At 51.7% G+C, this 23,186-nt stretch overlaps 10 protein-coding genes across 10 annotated transcripts; 5 read left to right on the plus strand and 5 right to left on the minus strand.

Moving 5' to 3' along the window:
- Positions 1-41: 41 nt before the first annotated feature.
- Positions 42-810, plus strand: BKA78DRAFT_342581 (uncharacterized protein; the record flags this gene model as incomplete). Its single annotated transcript, XM_066890397.1, has 1 exon — positions 42-810. The coding sequence occupies exon 1, from the start codon at positions 55-57 to the stop codon at positions 808-810; it is 756 nt and encodes a 251-aa protein (XP_066745061.1). The 5' UTR covers positions 42-54.
- On the plus strand, positions 773-1,573 carry BKA78DRAFT_310725 (uncharacterized protein). Its single transcript, XM_066888149.1, has 3 exons — positions 773-971; positions 1,025-1,200; positions 1,254-1,573. The coding sequence occupies exons 1-3, from the start codon at positions 797-799 to the stop codon at positions 1,404-1,406; spliced, it is 504 nt and encodes a 167-aa protein (XP_066745062.1). The 5' UTR covers positions 773-796; the 3' UTR covers positions 1,407-1,573.
- An 839-nt stretch (positions 1,574-2,412) lies between these two features.
- BKA78DRAFT_351656 (P-loop containing nucleoside triphosphate hydrolase protein) lies at positions 2,413-4,293 on the minus strand (the record flags this gene model as incomplete). Its single annotated transcript, XM_066891214.1, has 5 exons — positions 2,413-3,113; positions 3,160-3,590; positions 3,641-3,784; positions 3,837-3,970; positions 4,021-4,293. The coding sequence occupies 5 exons, from the start codon at positions 4,291-4,293 to the stop codon at positions 2,413-2,415; spliced, it is 1,683 nt and encodes a 560-aa protein (XP_066745063.1).
- A 1,170-nt stretch (positions 4,294-5,463) lies between these two features.
- Positions 5,464-6,994, minus strand: BKA78DRAFT_294363 (P-loop containing nucleoside triphosphate hydrolase protein; the record flags this gene model as incomplete). Its single annotated transcript, XM_066886341.1, has 4 exons — positions 5,464-6,206; positions 6,228-6,676; positions 6,731-6,916; positions 6,966-6,994. The coding sequence occupies 4 exons, from the start codon at positions 6,992-6,994 to the stop codon at positions 5,464-5,466; spliced, it is 1,407 nt and encodes a 468-aa protein (XP_066745064.1).
- Positions 6,995-7,988: 994 nt separating this feature from the next.
- Positions 7,989-9,879, minus strand: BKA78DRAFT_294364 (P-loop containing nucleoside triphosphate hydrolase protein; the record flags this gene model as incomplete). Its single annotated transcript, XM_066886342.1, has 4 exons — positions 7,989-9,177; positions 9,228-9,556; positions 9,611-9,686; positions 9,761-9,879. The coding sequence occupies 4 exons, from the start codon at positions 9,877-9,879 to the stop codon at positions 7,989-7,991; spliced, it is 1,713 nt and encodes a 570-aa protein (XP_066745065.1).
- Positions 9,880-10,199: 320 nt separating this feature from the next.
- On the plus strand, positions 10,200-10,986 carry BKA78DRAFT_294365 (uncharacterized protein; the record flags this gene model as incomplete). The annotated part of the gene is made up of 2 exons (XM_066886343.1): positions 10,200-10,366; positions 10,425-10,986. 2 exons carry the CDS (start codon positions 10,200-10,202, stop codon positions 10,984-10,986), a joined length of 729 nt encoding a protein of 242 aa, XP_066745066.1.
- Positions 10,987-13,639: 2,653 nt separating this feature from the next.
- Positions 13,640-14,480, plus strand: BKA78DRAFT_351658 (uncharacterized protein; the record flags this gene model as incomplete). Its single annotated transcript, XM_066891215.1, has 2 exons — positions 13,640-14,255; positions 14,374-14,480. The coding sequence occupies 2 exons, from the start codon at positions 13,640-13,642 to the stop codon at positions 14,478-14,480; spliced, it is 723 nt and encodes a 240-aa protein (XP_066745067.1).
- An 838-nt stretch (positions 14,481-15,318) lies between these two features.
- On the plus strand, positions 15,319-17,769 carry BKA78DRAFT_351659 (uncharacterized protein; the record flags this gene model as incomplete). The annotated part of the gene is made up of 6 exons (XM_066891216.1): positions 15,319-15,630; positions 15,696-15,994; positions 16,048-16,252; positions 17,041-17,175; positions 17,240-17,469; positions 17,517-17,769. 6 exons carry the CDS (start codon positions 15,319-15,321, stop codon positions 17,767-17,769), a joined length of 1,434 nt encoding a protein of 477 aa, XP_066745068.1.
- A 1,829-nt stretch (positions 17,770-19,598) lies between these two features.
- Positions 19,599-19,887, minus strand: BKA78DRAFT_351660 (uncharacterized protein; the record flags this gene model as incomplete). The annotated part of the gene is made up of 2 exons (XM_066891217.1): positions 19,599-19,711; positions 19,764-19,887. The coding sequence occupies 2 exons, from the start codon at positions 19,885-19,887 to the stop codon at positions 19,599-19,601; spliced, it is 237 nt and encodes a 78-aa protein (XP_066745069.1).
- Positions 19,888-22,010: 2,123 nt separating this feature from the next.
- On the minus strand, positions 22,011-22,702 carry BKA78DRAFT_351662 (uncharacterized protein; the record flags this gene model as incomplete). Its single annotated transcript, XM_066891218.1, has 4 exons — positions 22,011-22,190; positions 22,305-22,414; positions 22,466-22,597; positions 22,648-22,702. 4 exons carry the CDS (start codon positions 22,700-22,702, stop codon positions 22,011-22,013), a joined length of 477 nt encoding a protein of 158 aa, XP_066745070.1.
- Between the last annotated feature and the right edge of the window lie 484 nt (positions 22,703-23,186).

A 23,186-nucleotide genomic window follows, 5' to 3' on the forward strand; every position in this document is an offset into this window, starting at 1 on the left:
ACAACGTGTGCCTAGCTGACATGTGTTTACAGCGGAAGAACAGCTGTTCTAGCCATGCCAGGGACACCAGTACCAGCAGGCGCGAACACCGGCAGAACAGACGAAGAATGGGCCTCTTTCCCGTGGCATGCATTCCGCGGATACAAGAAATCCACGCGTGAGTTGAGGAGCGAGTCCTGGGTCCATGGATACAGTCTCGACTGCATTGAAGACGGAGCTACGTGGTGGGTCTGTCGGTATTGCATCGAAGAACGTCGCCAACAGCCCAAGATGTCAAGAGCAAGCAGCTTTGACACCCTCAGGACTCACCTCTTCCACGAACACGACGCTGAACTCGAGACAGGGACAAATGCGCCCGTTGAATTCATTCTTCCCGCCAAGGCACACCTGTCTTTGTCCTACACCACCAGAACGAGGCCATGCAAATCTGTCATTGAAGAGTGTCCCGCTGGCGCCAGCCTTGATATTCCCCAAGCCATGGACGGTGACTACCGCCTGGCAGGATGGGCAGTTGGCCCAGACGGTGAACAAAATTACGGCATCGCTGACCATGGCCGGGTCCAGGAGCCGGATTGGACATTCCGGACCGTACAACTGCCCAATGATATCGGCGCATGCGTTTTTGCTCTCGTCGGCGCATATGACAGCCAGCAATTGATGCTGCACGCACAAAAGCGAGTTGCGTCGTGGTTCCGCTTCTACTTTCCGGATCTCAAGGACTGGGACGTCACCAAGGGTGAAAACATTTTCACCCACAATTCTACAGAGGGCACAAGGATTGGGCAAGTGCTTGCACATGGATCAAGATAGGTGGACAGACGTGACCGTCAATGTCGAATGTCCGCGCCACAAGATATGGGAGGGCAAGCAATTGGCCATCGAAGCTCTTATCCTTCTCGGTAGTGGCTTGCTGCGGAAGGTGGACTGGAAACGCGCAATTATCTGCAAGATGCGGCCGATGAGGACATGTGGTAAGTTTTGACCAGACTGTCTGCTGGAGCCTCCTTTTGACAGACTCTTTCAGGCAACCAATGGTGTATCAACCCCAGCTGCCTCGTGCTCGAGCTCCCGTCCAACAAGATGGCGAGGGATCAGTGTCAGGAGTCGGGCACCCCAATCTGCCATTGCTCGGAGCATCCAGAGGCCAAGTGCCAACCCCATCGTCTGCAAGAGGATCTTGAGGCGGTGAAAACCAACACGGTAAGGAGCGCGCTGCCGTTCTCGCTTTGAATCAATTTGCTAATGCCAGGTAGATTGAACACCTCAAAGGCCTTGGTCATGTCCTGAATGAGAACGGCCAAATCCGCTGCGCAGACATCTACGGCTTGCCCAGAGTCCTCATACGAAAGGAGGCACCCATCACAGGACCAACTGGGAGTAGGAAGGGGAAGCAAGCCCGCAAGTAGGACACACCTACAGACGAGGATGAGGAATATGAGGATGGGGATGAAGATGCGTAGGGGGTTGACTTTGATGGATGAGTGGCAACAGGGAGAGGAGAGTTGACTACGACTCAGGACAGTTCCGTGGATTGGATTGGCCACTAGGCCAAACAGACGACCATACTAGTGGTAAATACATGATTTTCATCTTGATTGTGAATACAATAAATTTGTGAATGGATGCCATGTGCGACTAAGGACTTCACTGCAGAGGAGGGATGTCTGTTCCGAAGTCATGATCACATGATTGAAATGAGACGCAGAAATACTGACAATACAACGCTTGGACTTGTAACTCTGCTGGGCTTGCCCCTCCCTTTCCTCCAGGCGGCGGCGGCGCCAGGTCTTCGTGTTCAAAAGTCAGTGAAAGCAATTGCCCAACTTGAAACTAGCGCAAAGGTGATGAGCTCATTGCAATCAAAAGCTCTCCGCAAGCCCCTGGATGATTGGTTAATGGGTCCAATAAGCCACTGTTTTCTATTCTACTGCGACATGTCTAAGATCGCCCAAGCGATGACTTGTTCCTTCCCAATCAGCAGACTGCGCCGTTGCAACCAACCAGAGTCCATTCTGGGTTGGAAATCTTCTTGACGCCTTGATTGTATCTGCTTCCGCTGTACTTGTGCTGCCAAAGTGACAAGCTGAAACAACCTCAACACCGATTGCCAATTTTGGCCAACAACGTTGAGCCCGGGCGCTTCTCTGTTTCTTTAATTCAACCGTCAAGCAATTGTGTTGCAAGCAATAGATGTCTTTTTCCCAAGCTAATGGAGAGTCCTTGCTTATTCTACTGCGAGTGCCGGGCGTTTGTGCTGTCCATATTCGCACGGAAGCTGTAGTCGTGGGAGCTGGTGCAGTGGCTGCGGTACCGCGGGAAAAAAGGACGAACCCTCGGTAGAAGCCCAACTTGTTTTAGAACCTCGATACTTCAATGATGGAAAGACATATTGTTGATTCGAGATGAAGTTCTCTATTCCGGGGTAATGTAGCGATGCGCCTTGAAACTCTGAACAACCCCCTCAACAGACGACTGCTGACGTGAGATGACCATGTAAGTGGGCAGGTCTTGGAATAAAAGGACATCCTCGTCCTTGTAAAAGGCAATGCTACGCGCTCTGAGTCGGTCGGTGCGATTGGCTCTACTGTTGCGCTCCCAATACCTGGCTAGAGGATGCCAAAACTTCTTGTTGGACGATAGCGAAGCAGGGCGAGATGGGAGATGAGCGTGAATCACGTAGTCCACGCCGCGAGTGTTTTCGCCTTGGGCGAAGGCGTCGGTGGTAATCACGATTCGCGCCTGTTTAGGCTTGACGTGATGATGTGCGGGCTCCCGCCGCCGCTTGTAAGTTTTGCTGGTGCGGGCTTCAACAAGCGGGATGTCTCTGAGTTCCTCGTGGATGCTCTCTACCTGCTCATTGGTGTTTGCGAAGATGACGATGTTGCCGGGAATAAGGACAACAATCATGCGAATGATGTTGTAGTCTGGGTAGCCATTCTGCGCATACTTGAAAAACAATTTTGGCCGCCGAATCTTGCGAGGTATGGCTACTTCGTGGTTGAGGCAGAGCGGCGGTTGCTGGGAGGCCCGATGGTACCACTCCGCGTTTCTTCCCAAGCTTTCGATAAAGAAGCTTGACACGAATGAAAACTTTGTTTTCTCGCCAATCACACCTATAAACCGTTAGAATAGTGATACAATTCAAAGCATGCAACGCACCTTCTGTCTTCAAAGCTTCGAGACGCTCGAGCAATGACGCGTCCAAGATCTGGTGGGCATCATCCACGACGAGCATTTTAACACCTTGGATGCCGAGGTTAGGGGTAATCTGAAGCAATCGGCCAATTGTTCCAACGAGGATGTCGGAGTGGCGCAACTTGTTGCACTGTGAACCATAATCTTTTCCTTCAAGGGCGATACCGGCGCAGATTCCACTTTCGGAGGTCAGGTCGCGGAGAGTGCGAATCGTCCGCATTGCATTCTCTGAGGACGAACAAAGAATGATGGCGGTTGGATCACAGTCCGACGACATGCCAACATACGCGCGTTGGTAGGCGATATACGATATGACGCTGATGCAGATTCCGGTAGTCTTTCCCGCTGCAAAACACGAACGGATGAAAGGGTTGCAATCGTCTCGACCCAGATTTCTGTCCTACATTAGCACGAATCAATGGAAGCTGTTAGGATATGAACTTACTCAAGCAACGCCCTTTGGACGGTCGTTGGCTTTGCAATCCCCACACGGCGCAAGTTCTCCTTCAAAACGTACGGAATCTTGTACTTTGCCCAAGGACACGGCGGCCCCACCGCTTCGGGAACCTCGGCAGGGATCTCCAGCGCACTATCAATATCGTCAGTAGGGATTTCTGCAATCAAGAGTTTGGTTCTCTCACGCTTTCGTGTGCTCGACAGCCCTATCACTGCACGAACTACGTCGAAGAACAATGTACTGGGCCCTGACTCTGTAGATTGCAAAGCGACGACGATCCACTTCTTCTTGAGAACACGCCGACGGATCCGTGACGTACTACGACATGTTAGTTTGGGTACCACGCGGGGGATCTCGCCTGAGCTCACTGGCGGTATGTCGAATGACGAGCATCGTTCGTCTTCCTCGTCGCCTTGTATCACCCAGCAATCCAGCCTGTGTAGTGGAGACCCGCAGCCCAGGTCTGCAAAGGCGCAGCGCGAACAGAGGTCGTAGCTCTCATCATCTGATGTGCACTCGTCGCAGTGCCAGTAGTGCAAGGTATCTCGGTGGAACGCGAAGGCTTCGCGGCATTGCTTGCAGGCCCAGGGCTCGCACAATGAGAGATCAGACGGAGACGTGGTTTGATGTACGGTCGTCATGGCTACGAGATGTTCGTTCGGTGGAGGAGTAGATGGATTGGGAGAACAGTTTTGAGGAGAAATGACCCCGTCTGAATGGATGTCGGGTGACGAATTTTGCTGAAGTGGAGAGGGAGGCTCAGCGGCATGGACGCCTTGGGATGAAGCGCCCGTGGGCGAGTTGCAGGGGTCGGCCATGTCAATGAGGCGTGCAAATCAAAAGTTGGGTTGCAAAAGCGGCGGAGGTCGGCACGATGGAAAAGTCGGTCCTGCGGTGGTGTTGTGGTGTCGCGACAGCATTCGCTTGTGGTGCCGACGTGCCTGTCTCCTCGGGGCCGGCTGTTCGAGGAAGGAGCGCGTCTTTCAGAGCACACGCACACTCCGTCCGCTTTTTTTACCAGACGAGAACAAGCAAATAGTCCACACGTGTAGACAGATCTCCAAGGAAGTTTTGCTCGCACCGTCAAGTGTCCGGCCATCGCGAAGAATGCGGGTGACTCCATCCCGAGCTTGCATCTACGAAGAACGCGAGATAGGCTCAGGGCCATGGCTAGAATGGACATTATGTTTCATTTGAAGAAAAGTCAGGAAGTTTACGAAAAGGGATTGGTCCACACGAGGGGGAAACAAGTCTTACAGGCGATAGGGATGCTTCCCAACACTTTGGCAAAGATAACATGATCCTCAGCGTGTTTTGTGCTCCCAGCTGTATTCAAGCAGCTGGATACTTTGACGACAGGTTCGAAAATACAACGAACCACCATTCTGGTACGTACGTCTGCCCTTGCTCCAAGCAAAATCAAGGTAGATCTGGGTACAGGCTTGTCATCGTAAATACGGGGAGGTCATTTTTCTTCGAGAGCAAGAATCTTGGCAACTTTCAAAGGCAAATTTGGATATAAGGAGTAGCAGATGATCTTAAAGGGGCATCACAGACATGGAATGAAACTCTTGAAACTGAACCTGGCGTTGGGAACATGGTAGCATTGCGAACGGATACTTTCGGGAGGATCAAATTGAAACAGACAGTATTGTCGTCGTCGCTTCGGAATGTAGTTACAAAATCGTTGGGAGCTTCAACTGCAGACTACATAAGATTTTGCATCAGTCTCGGGACGTCCAAGATACCATCTCCCTTCCAATCCACCACATCGCGTAGAGTTGACGCAAGAATCCAACAGTCTTCAAATTTTAGATCTCAGCCAAAGGCTGAGGATACGCCTCGGGCAAGATCCGCTCTCCAGCGTGGAGCTTTTGTATAACCGTCTCAACGTCCTTCTGCTGTCGAGCTCTGACCGCAAGCCCCGCAATCATGGGAAACAGCTCACTGTCTCCTGGCGAGTAGAAAGCCAAGCTAAATCCAGTATTACCGAGACGACCCGTCCGGCCGTTTCTCTCCATGTATCGGCCCCAGGGAGTGTCAGTGCTTGGGCCTTTCTCTGGCCACTGTCGTGGTAGAGCTGCGTGAATGACAAACTCCACGTCTGGAATGTCGATTCCCTCAGCAAAGGAGTCCGTCGTCAGAATTGCGCACCTTTCGGTGCTCTCGCTCTTCTTTAAAGCGATCTCACGTTCATTTTGGAAGTAAAGTGAAGACCGAACAACGAGGCGCTCGATATCACGCAGCTCGTGCGACATGATCTCAACTTCCTGGATGGTATTCGCGAATATGATGACCTTGCCGCGAACAAATGAGAGGACTTCTCTGATCTTGGTGCAGTTGAGCTCTCCGTCAGGGACGGGCTCAAACATTAATTCAACCCTTCTGATTTGAGAGGGGACTTCTTTGGGCTTGTAGGCTGATACGAGGACTCTCTTTCCGTCGTAATTGCGGACCTTTTTGAGCATCTCTTTACTGTAGTGACTGGAAACGAAACCGAAGCTCGTTTCGACGCCCACGATGTCTGAAGATCCATTAGCGATGCGCAAAAATGCTGCAATCGGTTTGCACATACAGGATTCCCACAGACGTCTGATCTGGTCTTCGAAGGACTTGGAAAGGAGCGACTGGGCCTCGTCCATGACCAAGAGCGGAACATGGCGAAGTGGAAAGCTCCCTGACTTGACCAGGCCCAGAAGCCGTCCTGGGGTGGCGAAAACGATGTCGCACCCCACTTGGAGTCGCTTCAATTGTGGTCTCATCTTTTGGCCGCCGATTGTAATCACGACACGAACAGGTCCCGCGCTTGTCAAAGCCTGAAGCGTTTCAAAAGTCTGGAGGGCGTTTTCGCGATTGGAGCACAGGATGAGGGCGACCGGGAGAATGCGCGGAGGCACGTGTCGATCTGATTCCCGCACGAGGCGGTCGAATGCGTACTTGATCGTTGAGAGGCAGATTCCAAATGTCTTCCCAGAGGAGAATTCCGCGGAGACGAGCGCGTTGAAGCTTTTGTGGCCAAGCACTCTACCAAGGACGTGAGCAACAATGCTGCTAGCCAATGACAATGTGGGTACTTACTCAATCAGCTCTCGCTGCACAAGCGTTGGCTTGATGATATCCAGGCTCTGCAGTCGCTGGAGTAGGAATTGCGGAAAGTTGAACGTCGTCCAATCACTCAAAGCCTCGGTATATCCTTTCAAGACTGACTCTTCTGCGGGACCATTGAAGTCTGATCCATCTTGGCGAGTCGCTTGGTTGGACGCACTGCGTCAGTATTAGCGTGTTGTTCAAAAACAGAAAGCGCGTTTCTTACTGTCCAGCGCGAGATCCAGGCCGAATCATCCCGCTTTTCTGAAGCTTGCTGCGAGACAACTGGACGGGTATTCGCGTGTGGTGGCAGTTGGAAGTGTTCAAAACGTAGGAGCTGAAGAGTGGACGATAGGCGGCTGTTGACCACGTTCGGTGCGGGGACGTCGGGCAAGTTTTGCATCCACCTCCTTCCCTCTCTGCACCACAAGCCCACACCTTTGAGAATTCCCAGCCGCCGCCCACTGAAACCACAACCGCAGACCGTTCGAACAACTTTCAATCCATGCAGAGTTCCTCATGCTCATATTCAGCACTACACTGAAAAAGGCACTGTGGTACACAGGCGCAAAAATAATCTGGCGCTGGTTTTGCACTCACATGTGGAAAATATATATGTCATACTAGCAGATGTATGTGGCCAAGCCTTTTTTGCAAACTTATCTACTTTAGCAGTGTTCCTAGGGGCTATGCGAAAGCAAAGTGGATCTGACCAATCGTTGAAATTCAAATCGCGCCTTCAGGCGTCACCAGGCCTTTCTTGTATTGCGATTTGGTCGCCAGGAGAGCGCATTCTAAGACCTATCTATAGAGCATTGCACTTGGGTTAAACACATAGCAAAACCAGCGAATTGATGCACAGGATGGCTTTGTCAATCTCCGTATGTAGAGATCTACACACAAAAGCTTGGGTGATCCAAGGGTCCGCCAGTATCAACGCTTCGTACCATCTCCATAGAATTTCTCAAGAGCCCTTCCAACTCCGATTCTTTTCACAAATCCTTGGGTGATCCAAGTGTCCGCCAGTGCCAACGCTTCGTCCCGGAGTTCCCAAGAGCGCGTCTAATTCCAATTATCTGCGTAAATGCTTAGGTGGTCCAAGTGTCCGCCAGTATCAACGCCTCGCCCTTTCTCCATTGGATTTCCTGAGAGTCCACTCAACTCTAATTGCTTTCGCGAATCCGTGAGTGATCCAAGTGTCTGCTAATAACAAAGCTCTGTCCGTCATGGAGCAGTCGTCGAGGAAAGCCTACAAGGGCGTAGACTCGTCCGGGAAGTGTGATGAGATCGACTGACGGTTTTCAAAAAGAGCTCGAACTTTGTCTTCGTCCGTGTGCTGTCCTGAATAAACAAGATGGCGAGAAAGCTGTCCAAAAAGGTCGCTGTCGTCGTCGTTGTAGAACGAAATGCTGTAACCGTCGTTTCCGAAGCGTCCGGTGCGCCCATTCCGCCCGAGATAGCGCATGTATGGAGTTTCCAACGTAGACCCAGTCGCATCGCGAGAAAGGTATGCTTGAATAACGCAAGTGACATTGGGAATGTTGATGCCTTCCGAAAACGAATCAGTTGTGATGATGATGCTTGGCTCTGCGCTTTCACAATTGAGCAGAGCAATTTCGGGTTCAGCTTGGGAATAGTCCGACGAGCGAACGACCAGTCGATTCTTGTAATCCCTGAACTCGTATGAAAGCGTCTCAACTTGAGCTTTTGTGTTGGCGAAGATGAGCATCTTAGCACGGTGGTCATCATCGATGATCTCTCTGATGTAAGAAAAGTCGGGGACGCCATCCTCGGTGTAGCGGAACATCATCCCAACCCTTTGAAACTGGCCGGGAACGTAATCCGTGTCGCTGTAAGTAGCTGTCAAGAGTGGCTTGTCGCAGCCAACGCCCGTAAACTCTCGTGCTCTTTCACAGAAGGCAGGTCCGTCAAAACTCGATGTGAAGGTGAATGAGGTCGTGGAGTCAATGATATTGAAGTCCCACAACTCCTGAAGTGCTCCCTCAAACGATGGTGAAAGCAGAGATTGTACCTCGTCCAAGACACAAAGAGGAATTCGCGAGAGGGAAAAAATTCCTAACCAATGAACTTTCACCAGGCGTCCCGGTGTGGCAACCAGGACGTCTAGTCCGGCTTCGAGTCTCGAACAGACCCTGTTGCCACCAATCATGAGACCGACCGTAACCGGTCCTCGGTGCGTCAAGGTCTCGAGAGTTTTGAAGGTCTGTATGGCGTTCTCTCGATTTGGACAGAGAATGAGCGCGACCGGGGGAGTTTTATCGGGCTGAGTACCCCAAGGATATCTTTTCGGGGCGAAGCATCCACGGCTCACACGTCTATTGAAGGCGAGCTTGATGACAGCGAGGCACATACCAATTGTCTTGCCCGACGAGAACTCTGCGGCGACGCGCCAGTTGAACCTCCGATTGCCCAAAAGCCTGTCATTTGAATCAGCATCCATTCAATAGTCAAATAGAAGACATCTTACTCCATGAATTCTCTCTGAACTTCCGTGGGCTTTTCAAAACCCAGGTTGCTCAAAGACTCCATCAGAAATGGCGGAAAGTTGTACGAGGACCAGTCTGGGAGCGGAGTGGGGTCGAATAGTAGAGGCACCTCCACGTCGGTTTGCGGCTCATCCTGGCTCAAGTCGACAAGCCCCATGAGCTGTTTGTAAATGCTGCCAGAAAGGCCCGAACGAATCATCTTTCCGCGCTGCGGAATGCTGTGCAAATAGTTCTGCAGGTCCTTGTCGCCGGGTTGGACTGCATCGGCACCGCCACAGGTGTATTGGTCGACACTGGAGACTTCGGTGTACTACAGGCTCGTCGCATTAGCAGTGTTTTACTTTCCGGGTCTTCATTAACTGACCGGCGACTTGTCGTATGATGCGTATCGGGTGGGCTCGCTCCTCTTTTCGGACTTCCAGCAATCCAAATTATGCCGCCTTGACTTGCAAACGAGCCCGCGAGAGATGCAATCCTCACACAGCTTGTACTCGTCACCCTCCGGCGAACAGACCTTGCAAGTCCATCAGTGGGTCGTCTTGGTTTTGCTGAGAGGAATGCCTTCCCGGCACTTGTCGCACCTGAACGTGTCGTCGGCAGCCGACGCCATCTGCAAGAGACTGAGTCAGGCATGATCTTGGCCACAAGATACTTTACGGCACTTACATTGGGCAAAAGCAGCAGTGTGCTGAAGGGCTGAGGCGGTGTTGAGGACTCCGGTGGATTTGAGGGGTCAGGTGGTGGTGTTGATTTGTGTGGGTTCTGATTTCGGGATCGGAGTGTCCATGTGCTGATTGCCGCTGTGCAGGCACGCGTCGAGCCGGCGCACCTTCCTCTTCGTTGCGGCGCAAGACCTGCCGCTCTCGCTCAGATCACACACACTTGGATTTTGCGCGAGCTTTATCTCCCTCCTCATCAACATCACCATCAACTGCACTGCCAAAATTGAGGCTATGTCAGACCATACTACGCCAGACCCACACCAGCGGCTGGACGAGCTTGGTCTTGTCCTTTGCCAATGTTTTGAAAAAATCGAGTCACAGCTGGATAGCATGAGAGACCGGCTGGACAAGCTGGTAGACAGAGTCGAAAAAATCGAAAGCCAGCTCAATCCTCTGCCGTAAGTATTGGGACTTCATTACCAGCTTGAACGCATCGTCGCTAATCAGCTAAGGCAGAAAACATTCAGCTCCGGACAAGATTCCCTCGCCGCAAACGGAGAACAATGACAGTCACGACAGCGTAGAGGCAATATTGCGCAAGCTTTGCCCATGCAATCTGCTTGGACATGACTGCCAAATACCGGGCTGCTCCAAGGAGCACCAGTGCGCTCGGCCGAACTGCAATACAGAGTGTGGAATAGCGCACGGAGACTTCCAGCCCCAGCATAGAACTTGCAGCTTGTGGATTGACAACCCACAAAAGCACGCGCTGAAATTCGCGTCCCTCGAAGATTGCCCCCGCGGCCACGACCTGCCCGAGCTCCGCAAAGAGCTGATGGATCGCCATTTCCACGCTTGTGCACAGCAGTCAAAGTGGGCCAAAAAGGGCCAAATCGCTCCCGCAAAGGCTTTCCCCACTGTGCCGACTGTGGTGGAATCGGCCATAAGAGACAGAATTGCTTCCGACGTCGACCAGAGCTCATTGGAAACTACTGCATGGCTTGTGAGCAAATTGGGCACACCCCAGAGAACTGCTGGCACGTTAATCCAGAGCTCGCTCCACCAACATTCGCTATAAATCAGTTCTTCCATGACAGATACAGGAGGCATATCGAGAGAAAGCACTGAGCGAAAAGACGAACGCGTGGGAAAACATGGTGGAGTGTGAGAATGGCCAGGGAACAGCAGTCCACGCTGCTCATTCGGGAAGTGTTCATTCCAGCAGTCCACGCTGCTCATTCCAAAAGACATAAATAATATGGACCGTAGATGGATTGGTGCAAGAATCCATCTAAACACCCCCGGCAAGGTTGCACAAAGCTCACTAAGCCGGAGGAGGCAGGGATGGGGAATAATACCAACTTATTATTAAGGTGCCGGGGTATTGTCGCGCTGGTTATCGTCGCGCTGGTTATTATTGTACTAGTTGTTATCGTATTTCATTGTTGTCACTATAATAGGAGGGCCTCTCCCTAAAGCTCACCACTCACTTACAGACTTCCCTTTACTAACTAAATCCAAACTTTAATTAATTCCTATTTAGGTTTAGCACGTGCCATCAATCTACTTTTCAGCATATACCCCTCACCAAAAGAGCCCCCTTCGCAGCACCTAATTCCCCTTCCGCCTTCAGAAGGCTCAACAGCACGTCGCTACCATGGCCCTACACTTTGCTCCGGGACGGCGCGTCGTACCATCTCACCTTCCTCCAGCTTACCAGGGGAAAAATCACATCGGCAGTCCGCGTTGCCTATTGAAACATTTGACCTGCAACAAGTATTGAACACTCGTGGCTAAAACCTTGCTGTATTAACATCTCATTCTCGGAACCTTCGATGGGCGTTCCACTTTTCAGGTAAGACAAACGGCTCGGGCCGTTGTTAGCGAAAACTTTAAAACGACAACACATCAAACTCTGCCGTACCTCTACACCAAGAATTGCCGGACCTGCGTCCCTGTTCGTAAAGTCGATCTTAGACTGGCCACTCAAATGACGGTTTTCGAATTTTCTGATATCTCTTCTACATTAAGGGACATGGCGTAGAACCAATGCTGCTGGTATGTCGTGGCCGCACCACCAGGAGTTATTAACCGGTTAGTAAAGTAGGCGCCAAAGGCCCATTTGCTTTCTAGAAGCTTTGGAGCCTCCAAGGGAGAAGAAGTTCTGCTGACCGAAAAATTCACACCACTTGTACAGTCTGGTAGCAATAAGAAGATTCGGCAATCGTTCACCTTTGCCGCAAACAATAAAAGATGATGTTGAAAGATCAAGTACAAAAGAGCTGTGCCACCAAAGCTGTAGACTAGTGACGAGAGCGGACCCAGAAAGGGAAAGTCTAACTTGGGCTGGGAGTAGGCGGTCTTGCACTTCCATGGAGCAAGCCGTCTTTTCCAACCAACTCTCTTAACCGGTTAAGAGCTTCTGGTGGTGCGGCCACTAATTACCAACCTTCCGTGAGCAATCTGTTGACATTTACCATAAGCTGGAATCGGAATTTTCAGGTGCTTGCAACATGGATTCACTCGCTTTCGAGAGACGAAAGTCCACTGATTGGCCGTGCGCAGAGCGCTGTCGCACTTTTCACCCGTACCGGAATGCCTTGCACTGACCAAGAACTGCACAGAGTGTGATCTGTACAAGCGGTGCAACTCACTGCTATTTGCTGCCAGTCATATCTGGCTCTTCAAACGAAATCGCCGGTCGGGACAGATCGGGTCGTCTTGCAGTGCATGCTCGCACAGGGTTTTCAACCATTCCAAAAACCGTTTGTAAAATCGCTGCGAAACGAACGACCTGTCGATGCACCTTTTGGATCTCTTCTACTGGTTTCGTATTGGTGCATTGACTTCAAGCTTGGTCCACTCCAGCGACGATGACTGGTGTAGTCGGCTCTGATATCCAGCGCAGATACAAGTCTCTGAGCCCGTTTTACCCGCGTCTCTGTCAAATCAATCGCGGCTACCGTTGTGGAAACGCGGCCACGATCTCATTCCACATTGTCGCGGTGAAGGCTTGCGAGTCTATTTGGGTTGTGAATACCGGCGCGGTTGACGCGTAGGAGCGCGCAAGAGAACTTGATACAATTGGCTGGATATACCTTCATTACGATGCGCAGGGGAGCAGGGCAAAGTTGGATGCCTGCATTTGGCTCGCACCAGAATTCTGCCGTCGAGCTTCCCAGCAAAGCTTTCCGCTCGTTCGCGAGACTGAAGACTATCTTGAAGGCTGGGTTGCTTTTTGAATTCTGTTTGTGATGTTTTACAGCAGTGCAGCAAGATGTGAGTGCGAGGAACTTCCAGTGGCGCCTACTTCGAGCAGTGGCTGGGCGGAGTCTGCTCGGAGGAAGGTACGCTAGTCGCGACGCCCACAAAGCGTCTTTGGCTTTTCGAGATCGTCCAAATCTTTTCATCTACTTTCGCTCGTCCATCAACCCTGCGTCAACCTGGACCCATCTGTGTCGACACCAGCTGTACCAACACTAGTATCACTCTACTCCACAAGCAAAGGTCAGTCGCTCTCCCTTCTCAGCTTGACTCACTCAAGTGCTAATGCCAAAATAGCTCATGCGGCAGTGAGGTTTTCCGGCGGAGCCATGGAGCGATTCAGAGACCCGCAGCGCTGGACCGTGGATGCCAGAGACGATACTGCGAGAGAGGAAAATCTAAGGCTACGCTCAGGGGTTACCGCGTTGCGTTTAGAGGTTACCGCGTTGCGTTCAGAGGTTACCACAATGCGTGTACGCCTTGAGTTCGTCGAAAGTATCCTGAATTCAAGGGAGCTGCCCAACACGCGCCATGTACATCGCAACACGACGACCGCCGCCCCCGAACAGCCCGGCACACACGATGAGAAGAGAGCGCACCCTCTCAATAGATCGACAGACGATGACACCGCAGCCGGGTTCACCATTGATGAAGCCGCGCCCCACTGCAACACGACGACCACCACCCCCAAGCAGCCCGGCACACACGATGAGAAGAGAGCACACCCTCTCGATAGATCGACAGACAACGACACCCCAGCCGGCCTCGCCATTGAAAAAACCGCGTCCCGCCACAACATGACGAGTGCTGATCATGAGGACACTGAAATGGATGATGAGAAGAGAGCACCCCCTCTCGATAGAACGACAAACATCGACACCCAGGCCGGCCTCACCGTTGAAAAAACCACGTCCCGCCACAGCATGGTGAGTGCTGATCATGAGGACACTGATATGGATGATGAGAAGAGAGCACCCCCTCTCGATAGAACGACAGACGATGACACCGCGGCCCCTGAGCCGAATCCGCGCAAACACTCGATAAAATTTGTTTATCTGGACGATGAAGAGCTCTGCGCAATCCGTATAATGCGGCCAAAAAGACGAATTCCGGGTGTTCCAACATGATGTTCAACAAAGTAAGCATTCCAGTCTTATGCCCTGCAATGTTGAATCATAAAGCTGACTCAGTAAACAATTAGTCCACACGATTGAGATTCAAGTTTCGCGCGAGCCGCTACGCTCCATTAGAAGAAATAGCCCCGAGGAATCTCTCCTCGCATCTCTGAAAAATCAAGAACTGTCTTGAGCCAAATGTGAATGCATGTGAAAAGGTCTTGAAACAAACTGCCCACGATGCTCGTTTTGTCAAATGATAGGAACAGACTAAGCTGCTATTTGGGAATAAGACTCCAGTTTCCTGACCTGTAGGTGACTCTGCATCATTTTTGCAGATAGGTAGTAAGGACAACCTTTGCAAGTCAACACTTAACTGTGATGCCCAACTTAAGATGTGCAAAGTGGATAGCTCAAACCGGAGAACATACGCACATCTTTCTTTCACTGCTGCCTTGGTGCGAATACCAAAGCAACTGGCTGCCACCAGCCTTGTAGCCTTCTGTTGCCGTAGAGCGGAACACCCTCCCTCGAAACCTCGCCTTCCCAAGCAAGCACCGCGACAATATTCGACGTCCTCGGTCGATCGGCACCTCATCATCCGCCACGGTTGCCCAGCGCTTGTCACTGAATCTTCACTCTCAAAAAGCTCCGCTACCGTACCACCCTGCACGTGGCACCTGGCACATCCCTGGCACGTCTCCGCAGCCAGGAACATCGTCTTCTGCCTCTCGCAACACTGTCACAGCCTCGCGTCTTTCGCTCAGCACTCGCCGCTCGCTGCCTCAGGTTGTCCACTACTCGTCTCTGCCTCTTACCAGCTTTCCGTGCGCAGCCGACGTGCGACGCTCTAGCCAGATCAACGAGGCTCGTCAAAACAAGCGGGCGCACACGGACAGATCCAGAAGATCTGGCAACTAAAGAACATTCTCGTCAGGGCGCGCTCTCCACATTTACAAGATTCTCAATCTTCGACCTCGCACCTTCTCAACACAGCTTTTCTTCTCGTTCTTTCCATTCCACGCGTCAAAATGGAGCGGTCCGATACCCGTCGTCAGGACGAAAGCTCCGAAAAGATTAGCCGGCGCAGAAGCCGGGGAGCTGAGCCTACCACAGACGCTCAAAGTCAGAGGTCTGAGCTGCAACACGTCAAGCGCCTTGTGGTCCTTGCGTTTCAACGGATCGATACGATAGAGGATGAGAAGAAGTCGCTTGAAGAACAGGTGGAGCGCCTCGAATGCCGAGTGGACCAGCTCTCTAGTGCTGCCTGTAAGAGTCAGCGTACTCAGATGCAGGACGACGGAAGAGCGGAGACTGAACTGCAGTGCGTCAAAGGACCAATGGTGAGCCGACAACCGCACACTCAACGCACAAGTTCCCTTTCAACATGCTGACAGAGTATCTCTAGGGTGCCGTCACTCCCACCCGCGAGCTTACCTGCCCAAGTCCCACCGCGTCATGCCGCAGCTCTCCGCGTCGTAGCCAGCGTCGTCTGGGTTCCTCGCCGAACTTCTTCGAAAGTCCTCCTGACAACTACATGCCTCCGCGCTCTCCCCATCTCGTTGTTCAAGGCTGGCGTCAAGATGAGCCAAGTCCTGAGGGATCGCTCAGGCGCATGGGCTTGATTTCGAAGCTCAAGCGCAAGCGTCTTTCGTACCCGAAGCAGGAGATTGGACACGAGGGACTCGACGCGTCAAGAAAGTCAGTGTAAGTGCTCTCACTCTGCCGGGGCATCTCTTTGATGGCTGATGACTTTCCAGGGCCTCTCCATTTCGCGGTAGCCCTATCCGTGGCGCCGACTCGTCTCCGTCTCGTGACAACAGCGATGCTCTACTCGCCTACAATGGACACCACAACGGCTTTTTGGCTCGTGACGCCGTCCTCCGCGCGCACGAAGAAAAGAGATCAAGCTTTGCACTCAATTCTGAAGATGGTTCGGTTGACGGCGAGGAGCAAGATACCCCGGTAAAGAAACGGACCAGGCGTGAGTGATATTATCTGAATCGTCGAGCTTGGATGCGTCGCCTGAAGAGTTGTGTGCTTCTATTCGTCTTGGGTTTCAGCAAGACCTTGGAGGTTGGTATGACCTGGAGGTATTTTGACCGGCTACGGGAGTAGGGAACACATTGGACGTCAATCAGTATGTAGTTTGAGGCGGTGGCTCTTGAATAAAGACACTGAGTGACAACAGTCTTTTGCCGGACTTCTCTGCCTCTCAATTACATGTGATATCTTTGGCTTGCCCTGATTTGCTTCGCCAAGATAGCAAGTCTCTTTTGGATCACAGAATGAAATGGTCGGGGCTGAAGATTCCGACTCAAGAAGACAGTGACAGCATCCTGGCGTGACCAATTCTGCAGGTTCTGGACAGATAGTGGCTAGTGATTCAATTTCTGAGGCCAAAGACAATAGGCAGTCTTCAAAGGGTACGTGGGCAGCCTTAGGCGATATTTGCTGTGATCAGTCAGCAAGCAGATGGACTGCGGTGGAAGGTGCACCGGCGGTATCCCACAATGTTTCCCATATTTTTGCTCTCATACAAACACCGCACAACTAAATCTCGTCTCACCCAGGACACCAACAGCGGCCTGTCACCTGTGTCTTTCGCAATCCGAACGCTACCAACGCCACCCGCTCACTCTGCCTCCTCTTTCAAACCTATCGAAATGAGTGGCAGCCAAGATGATCAATTTCACAAGCTTCTTGACGAGCTGGCAATCCATCTTGCGAACGCAACTCACGAGAAAAGACAGCTTCAGAACCAAGTCGAAGACCTACAGAGCCAAGTCACCAAGCTGCTCGCAATCACCAACACCAGCGCCCCAAGAACGCAAGATGGCACCGACGAAAGCTCGAACCAGTCAAAGCCGACACATGAATCCTCCCAGGTCAGTAGCTGCCGACTTTTCAGAACCCTCACGCCACGCAAACATGTCCGCTCACAGTGTGTAGGACCAGAAGGAACCCCCATTCCTAGAAGAAGAAGCCCGCAAGCTTGTTGCTCCCGTCTCTGCTCCCTCAATGGCGTTCGCCAAAATGGAACGGGAAAAGCCAAAAGACACCAGAGTGGTGCTTAGACCGCCTCCATTCATCAGGCTCAAGAGACAGCTCCGAAAGTTGGAAAGAGACAGCGCGATCCATGCTCAAAAGCAGGAGTCACTCAACTTGACCAGAATGACTATGTAAGCCACTGCAATTCTCTGAAGTTGCAAAACTAACAGTCTCCAAGGGCTCCAACGGAAGAAGAGGTCAGCCATGACAAGTGCGCCCCCGCGCCAAAGGAGATGAAGTCCCGCAAGAAGACTCGCCCACCATCCGATACCCATTCGATCAAGAAGCCATCCGGAAAGAAGCGCAAAACAAAGCAGCGGCAGCCCACGTACGAGAAGGGATTTCGCACCGACCGCCTCCTCACGCGCCGGAAAAAGAAGCACGCAACACGTACAAAGCGCGAACGTGCTGTCCAAAAGACCGAAGAGTAAAGACAAAGATGGAGAGCTACGTGTGCCCCCACACAAAACACAAAGCCGACCCCAGGGCATTCCCATTGTAGGCACTACATTTGTTGTGCTCATGGCAAAGACTTCGCGTTCACGAATCCCTAACTCGACGCCTTTGTCGGCACCCTCCACTGGCCCCCCAGCCACATCATGTAAATTTAGCCAGCTCCTAGCACAGACCCGATAGAAATACCAACTCGTACTCCCGCCATTTGAAATACCCAAGCCTCCGCAAAACGACGTTACTGTACAATGTCAGCAAGCCGCCAATGCTGAGCCCCTGGGGTCGAAGCTCCGAGCCACCCTCCACCAAAAGCTTTTGACCTGTTGAAAGAGCTATTGACTGCGGTCGATCAAGTCGTCTCTAAACTCGGCTGCCAACAATGAAGGAGTTGCGCCCACAGCAGGTAGAGGTCCAATTTCAAGGTGCCTGCTTTTCTATGTAGCTATCTGGAGACTCACTGACGCACAAACACTCTTTTGCCCTCTTCTGACCAATCCACTATACGACGATCCAGGTTCATCAAACGAGGCACGCAAGAACTGGAACTAGTGCCTGCCAGCCCGTTGGCTGGAGTAGTCAGAATCGAACCGTCCAGATGTACCCGTAGCTGTTGAAGCTTTGATTGCTCTGGCAAGATTCTTGTTGTAAACATCAGAAGATTCCCTCTTTTGTACCTCGTCCTTCTCCGGCACGCCTCCAAACTTCGTCGCGTTTGTGCCGCAGCTCCCGATTGCAAAAGCGTCGTGGTGCGTGGCTTACAGCAGCCAAACGACGTTCGCTTTGGACTAACACTTCATTACTTGTCAGCGGTCAACGACTTCAAGTTTGCCAGGCTCTCATCCTGCACTTCACGCGCATCGCCAGTTGAATCTTCTGCGGCCTTGGAGGACCCGACCGTCATACTAGGAGTTCGTCGAAGAGCTGATGAAATGACAAGACAAAGTCCGGCTTCTTTTGGGGAGAGAGGGGCTTAGGGATCGGTACTATGAGCCGAAGTGCTGTAGCCTGGGAAAAACAGACACCATGGCCCTGGTCATCTTGCATCTGGTGCTGTTTGTCAAAACTAGGCTCCTGAATAAGGAGGTGGTAACACCACACCAAACTCAACTCCTCAATACGCGGCAAGTATTTGTGCTACAGATCATGCAAGAAGTTTCGGCGTGAAAGCTTGATTGGATGCCCTTAGCCAAATCTCGATTCAGAGGCAAAACTCGACCCTGATAAAAGTAGATTACATTGATGGCCAAGACATCGGATGACACTCGCAAGTCGGGGACAGTGGAATATCCCCGGAAAATGCGTCATCAGCTCCCTGTTTCCAAGCTGCCACACCTTTGAATCCAGGCGCGTAACCGTCTCTGTCAATCTCTTGCATGTTCAGGGGCAGTCCGCGACCGTAGTGATCAGCTTGAAGTTTCCAACAATCCCTGGAGCACGCATTTTTCAATATCTTCAGACGACGGGCACAGAGGACTGCTCGCATAGTGAAAGGTGATTTTGTAAAATGTCAATGTTCCCTGTCTTAAATTGACGGTCCGTACCAAAGGGAGATTCAGGGGTCAAGAGATGGAGACCTCTATTTGCCCTCACTGAGAAGAGCTCTGGCAATATTTACCACGCCTATTGGCGCTAACTCATGATATGACGGCTCTATTGACGACAATTGATGGAGCCAATACCAGTTCCAACAGAGGGGCAATCTGCAATCAACACGATGAGCTCAATGTTTTCAAAAAAACCCCGAAAGTTGCAAGACATACCCATCAACCACTTCTTTGCTGTCTGTGGACATGTTCAGCAATGCGCCTTAAAGGCGACGCATGCGGCCAACGGCCGACACGAGACGGGTGTACCTGCGCAAGAACGCGGGAGTGGCAAGACCGCTGTGCTTTCGAGCCCACAGCTCGCCAACTACCCAGTCTAGTATTACTAGCAAAATAGCTAGTTTCCAGATGGCTTCCGAGGTTCTTACTCCCTGGAAGGCACTGCTGAGCCATGCCGGTAGGCCTCGAGGTTTCGTAAAGCACACGAGCGGCAGCGAGGATCATTGAGTCGTGCTGATCAATCGCAAGATTCTGGCTCTTGATGACTCTCATGATCGTGTCGAATTGTATGTCTGCGATGAGATCAGTAAGGGTGAACAGAAGGATTGTGCGGTAAACTGACAAAGGGAAACTTTGTTGTACTGAGCAAGTTGATGGTGCTCGGCGCCGCTGCTGAGCCATTTTTGGGCCAGGAGTTTTATACAAGTGATGATCTACGAATTATGGACGAGAAAGAAAGAAGATGGTGAATCAGCTAGCCAAACATACATGAAATAAAGACGGACTGGAGGCAAATTTACAAAGTCTCAGAGTTCCATGTATTTGACTCCGACTCTCCGTTGGTAGAAAGGCCGATGATAATTGCAAACCGGGGACGAGAAGATCCCCTACGGCAATGTGTTAACTCCTTTCTAATCCCAAGCTGCTGTACCAATGTATCCACACGCAAAGCCGGTTCTGCGATTCTCTTTATGTTTCGGAGCAATTGGGTTTTCATTATCCCGGTTCGGGGTTATCGCTTACCCGACCCAAGTTTGGTCCGTTCCGGCTGCTGGCTGATTCTTCCTGGAAATCTGCACGGTCGATACTGGGACATTGACAACCACCGTGAAGTCCCTGGATACCTAAACGAGAAGCTTGATCTGTCCAGCAGCGGCCATCAGGCGGTCGTAACGCTCCACGAAGGGAGCGCGAGCGAAGCCGCTTTTGCGGCGGGCCCACAGCTCGCCGATCACCCAATCTGGTTTCTTTGTTAGTAAACTTGATTGGGCTGAAGGAGACTTCCGGGGTTCTTACTGTCTGGGAGGCCGGGGTATGGGATGTAGTCCGGCCTCGGTGTCTTGCGGAGAATGCGCGTAGCACGGGCGAGCAGTGCACAACGGTCGAGAACACCGTAGTCTTGGTTTTCAACGTGGTCCATGAGCATGTCGAAGGAGATGTCCGTACATTGATGAGATGAGTTTATATGTGACGGAGGAATGGCCTGGGGTATTTACAAAGCGTAGCTTCAATATTCTCAACGTAGCGAGTGTGCTCCGCACAGTCGTCGTAGTAACTTGAAGTGCACATGTTGTCCGTTCTTTGGCAGTTCTCAAGGTGGCATATGCTCAGAATGGTGTACGCTCAAGACGCGGTGCGCTCGAGATAGTATGCGCTCAAGATAGTGTGCGCTCGAGGTGCGGTCGAGATGGTAGCGCTTGAGGTGCGATTGAGATGGTGTGCGTGAGGTGCAGTCGAGATGGTAGCGCTCGAGGTGCGAATGAGATGTTGTGCACTCAAGACGCGGTCGAGATTGTGTATGGTGTTGTTCGGCGGATTGACGAAAAATCAAGCCGGCAGGAGCAAGGTGACTGCTCGTGGGCGCGCAGAAGAAGACAGCCCGCGCAATTGCATCGGCGAAGAAGGCGCGCCCACCCACGACTGCCTACGCCAACAATACCTGCTGGGTGCCTCAAAAGATTTCGCCCAGCACCACGGCTCCTGTGCGCTGCGCAGATGAATCATATGCACCATCGCGATGCCTTGGATGCGTCTGATGACCTTACAATTGCTCCTAATCTTGTTCTTTTCTTTCATTGTGTAAGCAACTCAGGAATCCTGGCATTAAAGGGCCATATCGCTGATTCATGAAGCCATCCATGGCAAAATTATCCCAAGATCTCATTGTATCCGCACAATGCAACCAGAAGCACTTGATTTCCAAAACAAAGACTGGTGATTCTTAAGATGAAGCTAGGTCCTCTTTGTATCATTTACGTTCGCAAAACCCTTCATACCCGGGCCCCATGGTGCTATTGCAGCCCGTCAGTAATGTTCGTTTCCAATCTCAAGACTATGATTGCGCCTGTAGTTCAAGAGAAGACATGTGTACCGACTGATGGCAAGCCCGCGAGGAAGCGGTGCCTGCTGATGGCGGGGCTCAAAGCAAACTCTGGCGAGCGCTGCGGTGAAGCAGAAATGCTGCATTCATCCATCCTTTTTATTGTATCCTTCTCTACCACATGAAGTTTTCCCGGGGCTTTACTCCCGTTTCATATCTCCACTAGCAGTTTCGTGACTCAGAATCCTCTAGCTTGGAGGCTTGGAGACTTGCAATGCTGTGTGCCGGAGGTGCAAGCCCAAATCTGCAGCGGAGAGCTCCTCATAGCAGCAATCTACCTTGCCCGAAAGCACCCTCACGCGTCAACCGCGATGTACAGATGCAGAAAGTGTGCAAAGCGTCTTGTATATGGATCCGGCGTCATGAAGTCGAAGAGCCTCTCGTTCATGCCGTCTTTACCCATTGTCAGCGTCCCTTCGAGCAAGAGAAGTCGGTGGTTGACGGCTTCAGAAGTTTGCCAAAGCCTGCCCGGGGACTGTTGATAGTGAGCATTGCGATTCCGGCCGAATGGAGAGGAAGGCATACTATTCTCAGCTTAGTTTTCATATTCGTGACGAAAGACGTGGAGCTCAAGGAGGCCGGCTCGCACAATTTCCAACAGGAAGAGGGCAAAGAGAAGAGCAAATCTGTCTCTCCAGCGAGTTTCCTCGCCGCCCTCCAAGTACCTTGCCATCATCTCGTCCCAGGTCGCATCAGTGCCTGTCCTGGTCAGTCCGCGAGCTGAGAAACAAAGAATGCTCCAGATCTTACCACTGGCCAGGCGACGTCCTCCGACTCCGAGTCGTTGAAGGATTCGGAACGCTTGGCAAAGCTTCCAGCGACGAGCGTTGTCGGTAAACATGTCCGATTCTGCGTGGGCAAGCAGGCTATCAACGTACTCCCCTGGAGACCAGTCAGGCGATATCATGAATATGACGAGGAGAAGTGCTCACAAGGGCATAGAGATACAGCCGTGGGCCAGCTGCGAAGAGCACTCGGAGGAGGCATGGTTGTTGCAATGTAGAGATGGTGGTATGGATCGGGTTGTTTCGATGCTTTTGAGAAAAGATTCGCTTTAGTAGGTCGAGGTTTTGGGGGCGTCGCGTGCAAAAGGGAGGCGCGCCTACCCATGCAAAGCTGCCAGCGGACTTCCACCCCAACAGCCAACAAACAACTCAACAAAGTCTCAACAAAGTGTTGATCCTCGACTGACAAAGTTTTGTCAAATCTTCTCCCAAGAAGTTCCTCGCCGGCCGGATTTCATAGAAACGATCACTCATGTGTGTGATTAATTCCAAAAGAGACGCGCAAATGCGGCAATGCCAGAGAGTTCATCTTCGTCAGCCCGCATATTTACTGTCTCATAGCTCAGCTGTGACTATCTACTATAGAAACGTACTAGATTATTTTTCAAATGCCGCCAGGCCGTCCACTCGAAGTGAATTGGCAGGGGTCGTTCGCGACGCTATAAAAAGACGTCGGCGCCGACAAA

Source organism: Phyllosticta capitalensis, assembly GCF_038381095.1.
Source record: "Phyllosticta capitalensis strain CBS 128856 chromosome Unknown BKA78scaffold_4, whole genome shotgun sequence".
Classification (NCBI taxonomy): Eukaryota; Fungi; Ascomycota; class Dothideomycetes; order Botryosphaeriales; family Phyllostictaceae; genus Phyllosticta; species Phyllosticta capitalensis.

What these genes read in the sequence shown, in the direction of transcription:
- BKA78DRAFT_310725 (XM_066888149.1), top strand. Translation starts at nt 797, where the DNA reads ATGGATCAAGATAGGTGGACAGACGTGACCGTCAATGTCGAATGTCCG. An exon ending in GCGGCCGATGAGGACATGTG is followed by an intron (nt 972 to 1,024) that starts GTAAGTTTTGAC and finishes AGACTCTTTCAG; the next exon opens with GCAACCAATGGTGTATCAAC. An exon ending in AGGCGGTGAAAACCAACACG is followed by an intron (nt 1,201 to 1,253) that starts GTAAGGAGCGCG and finishes AATGCCAGGTAG; the next exon opens with ATTGAACACCTCAAAGGCCT.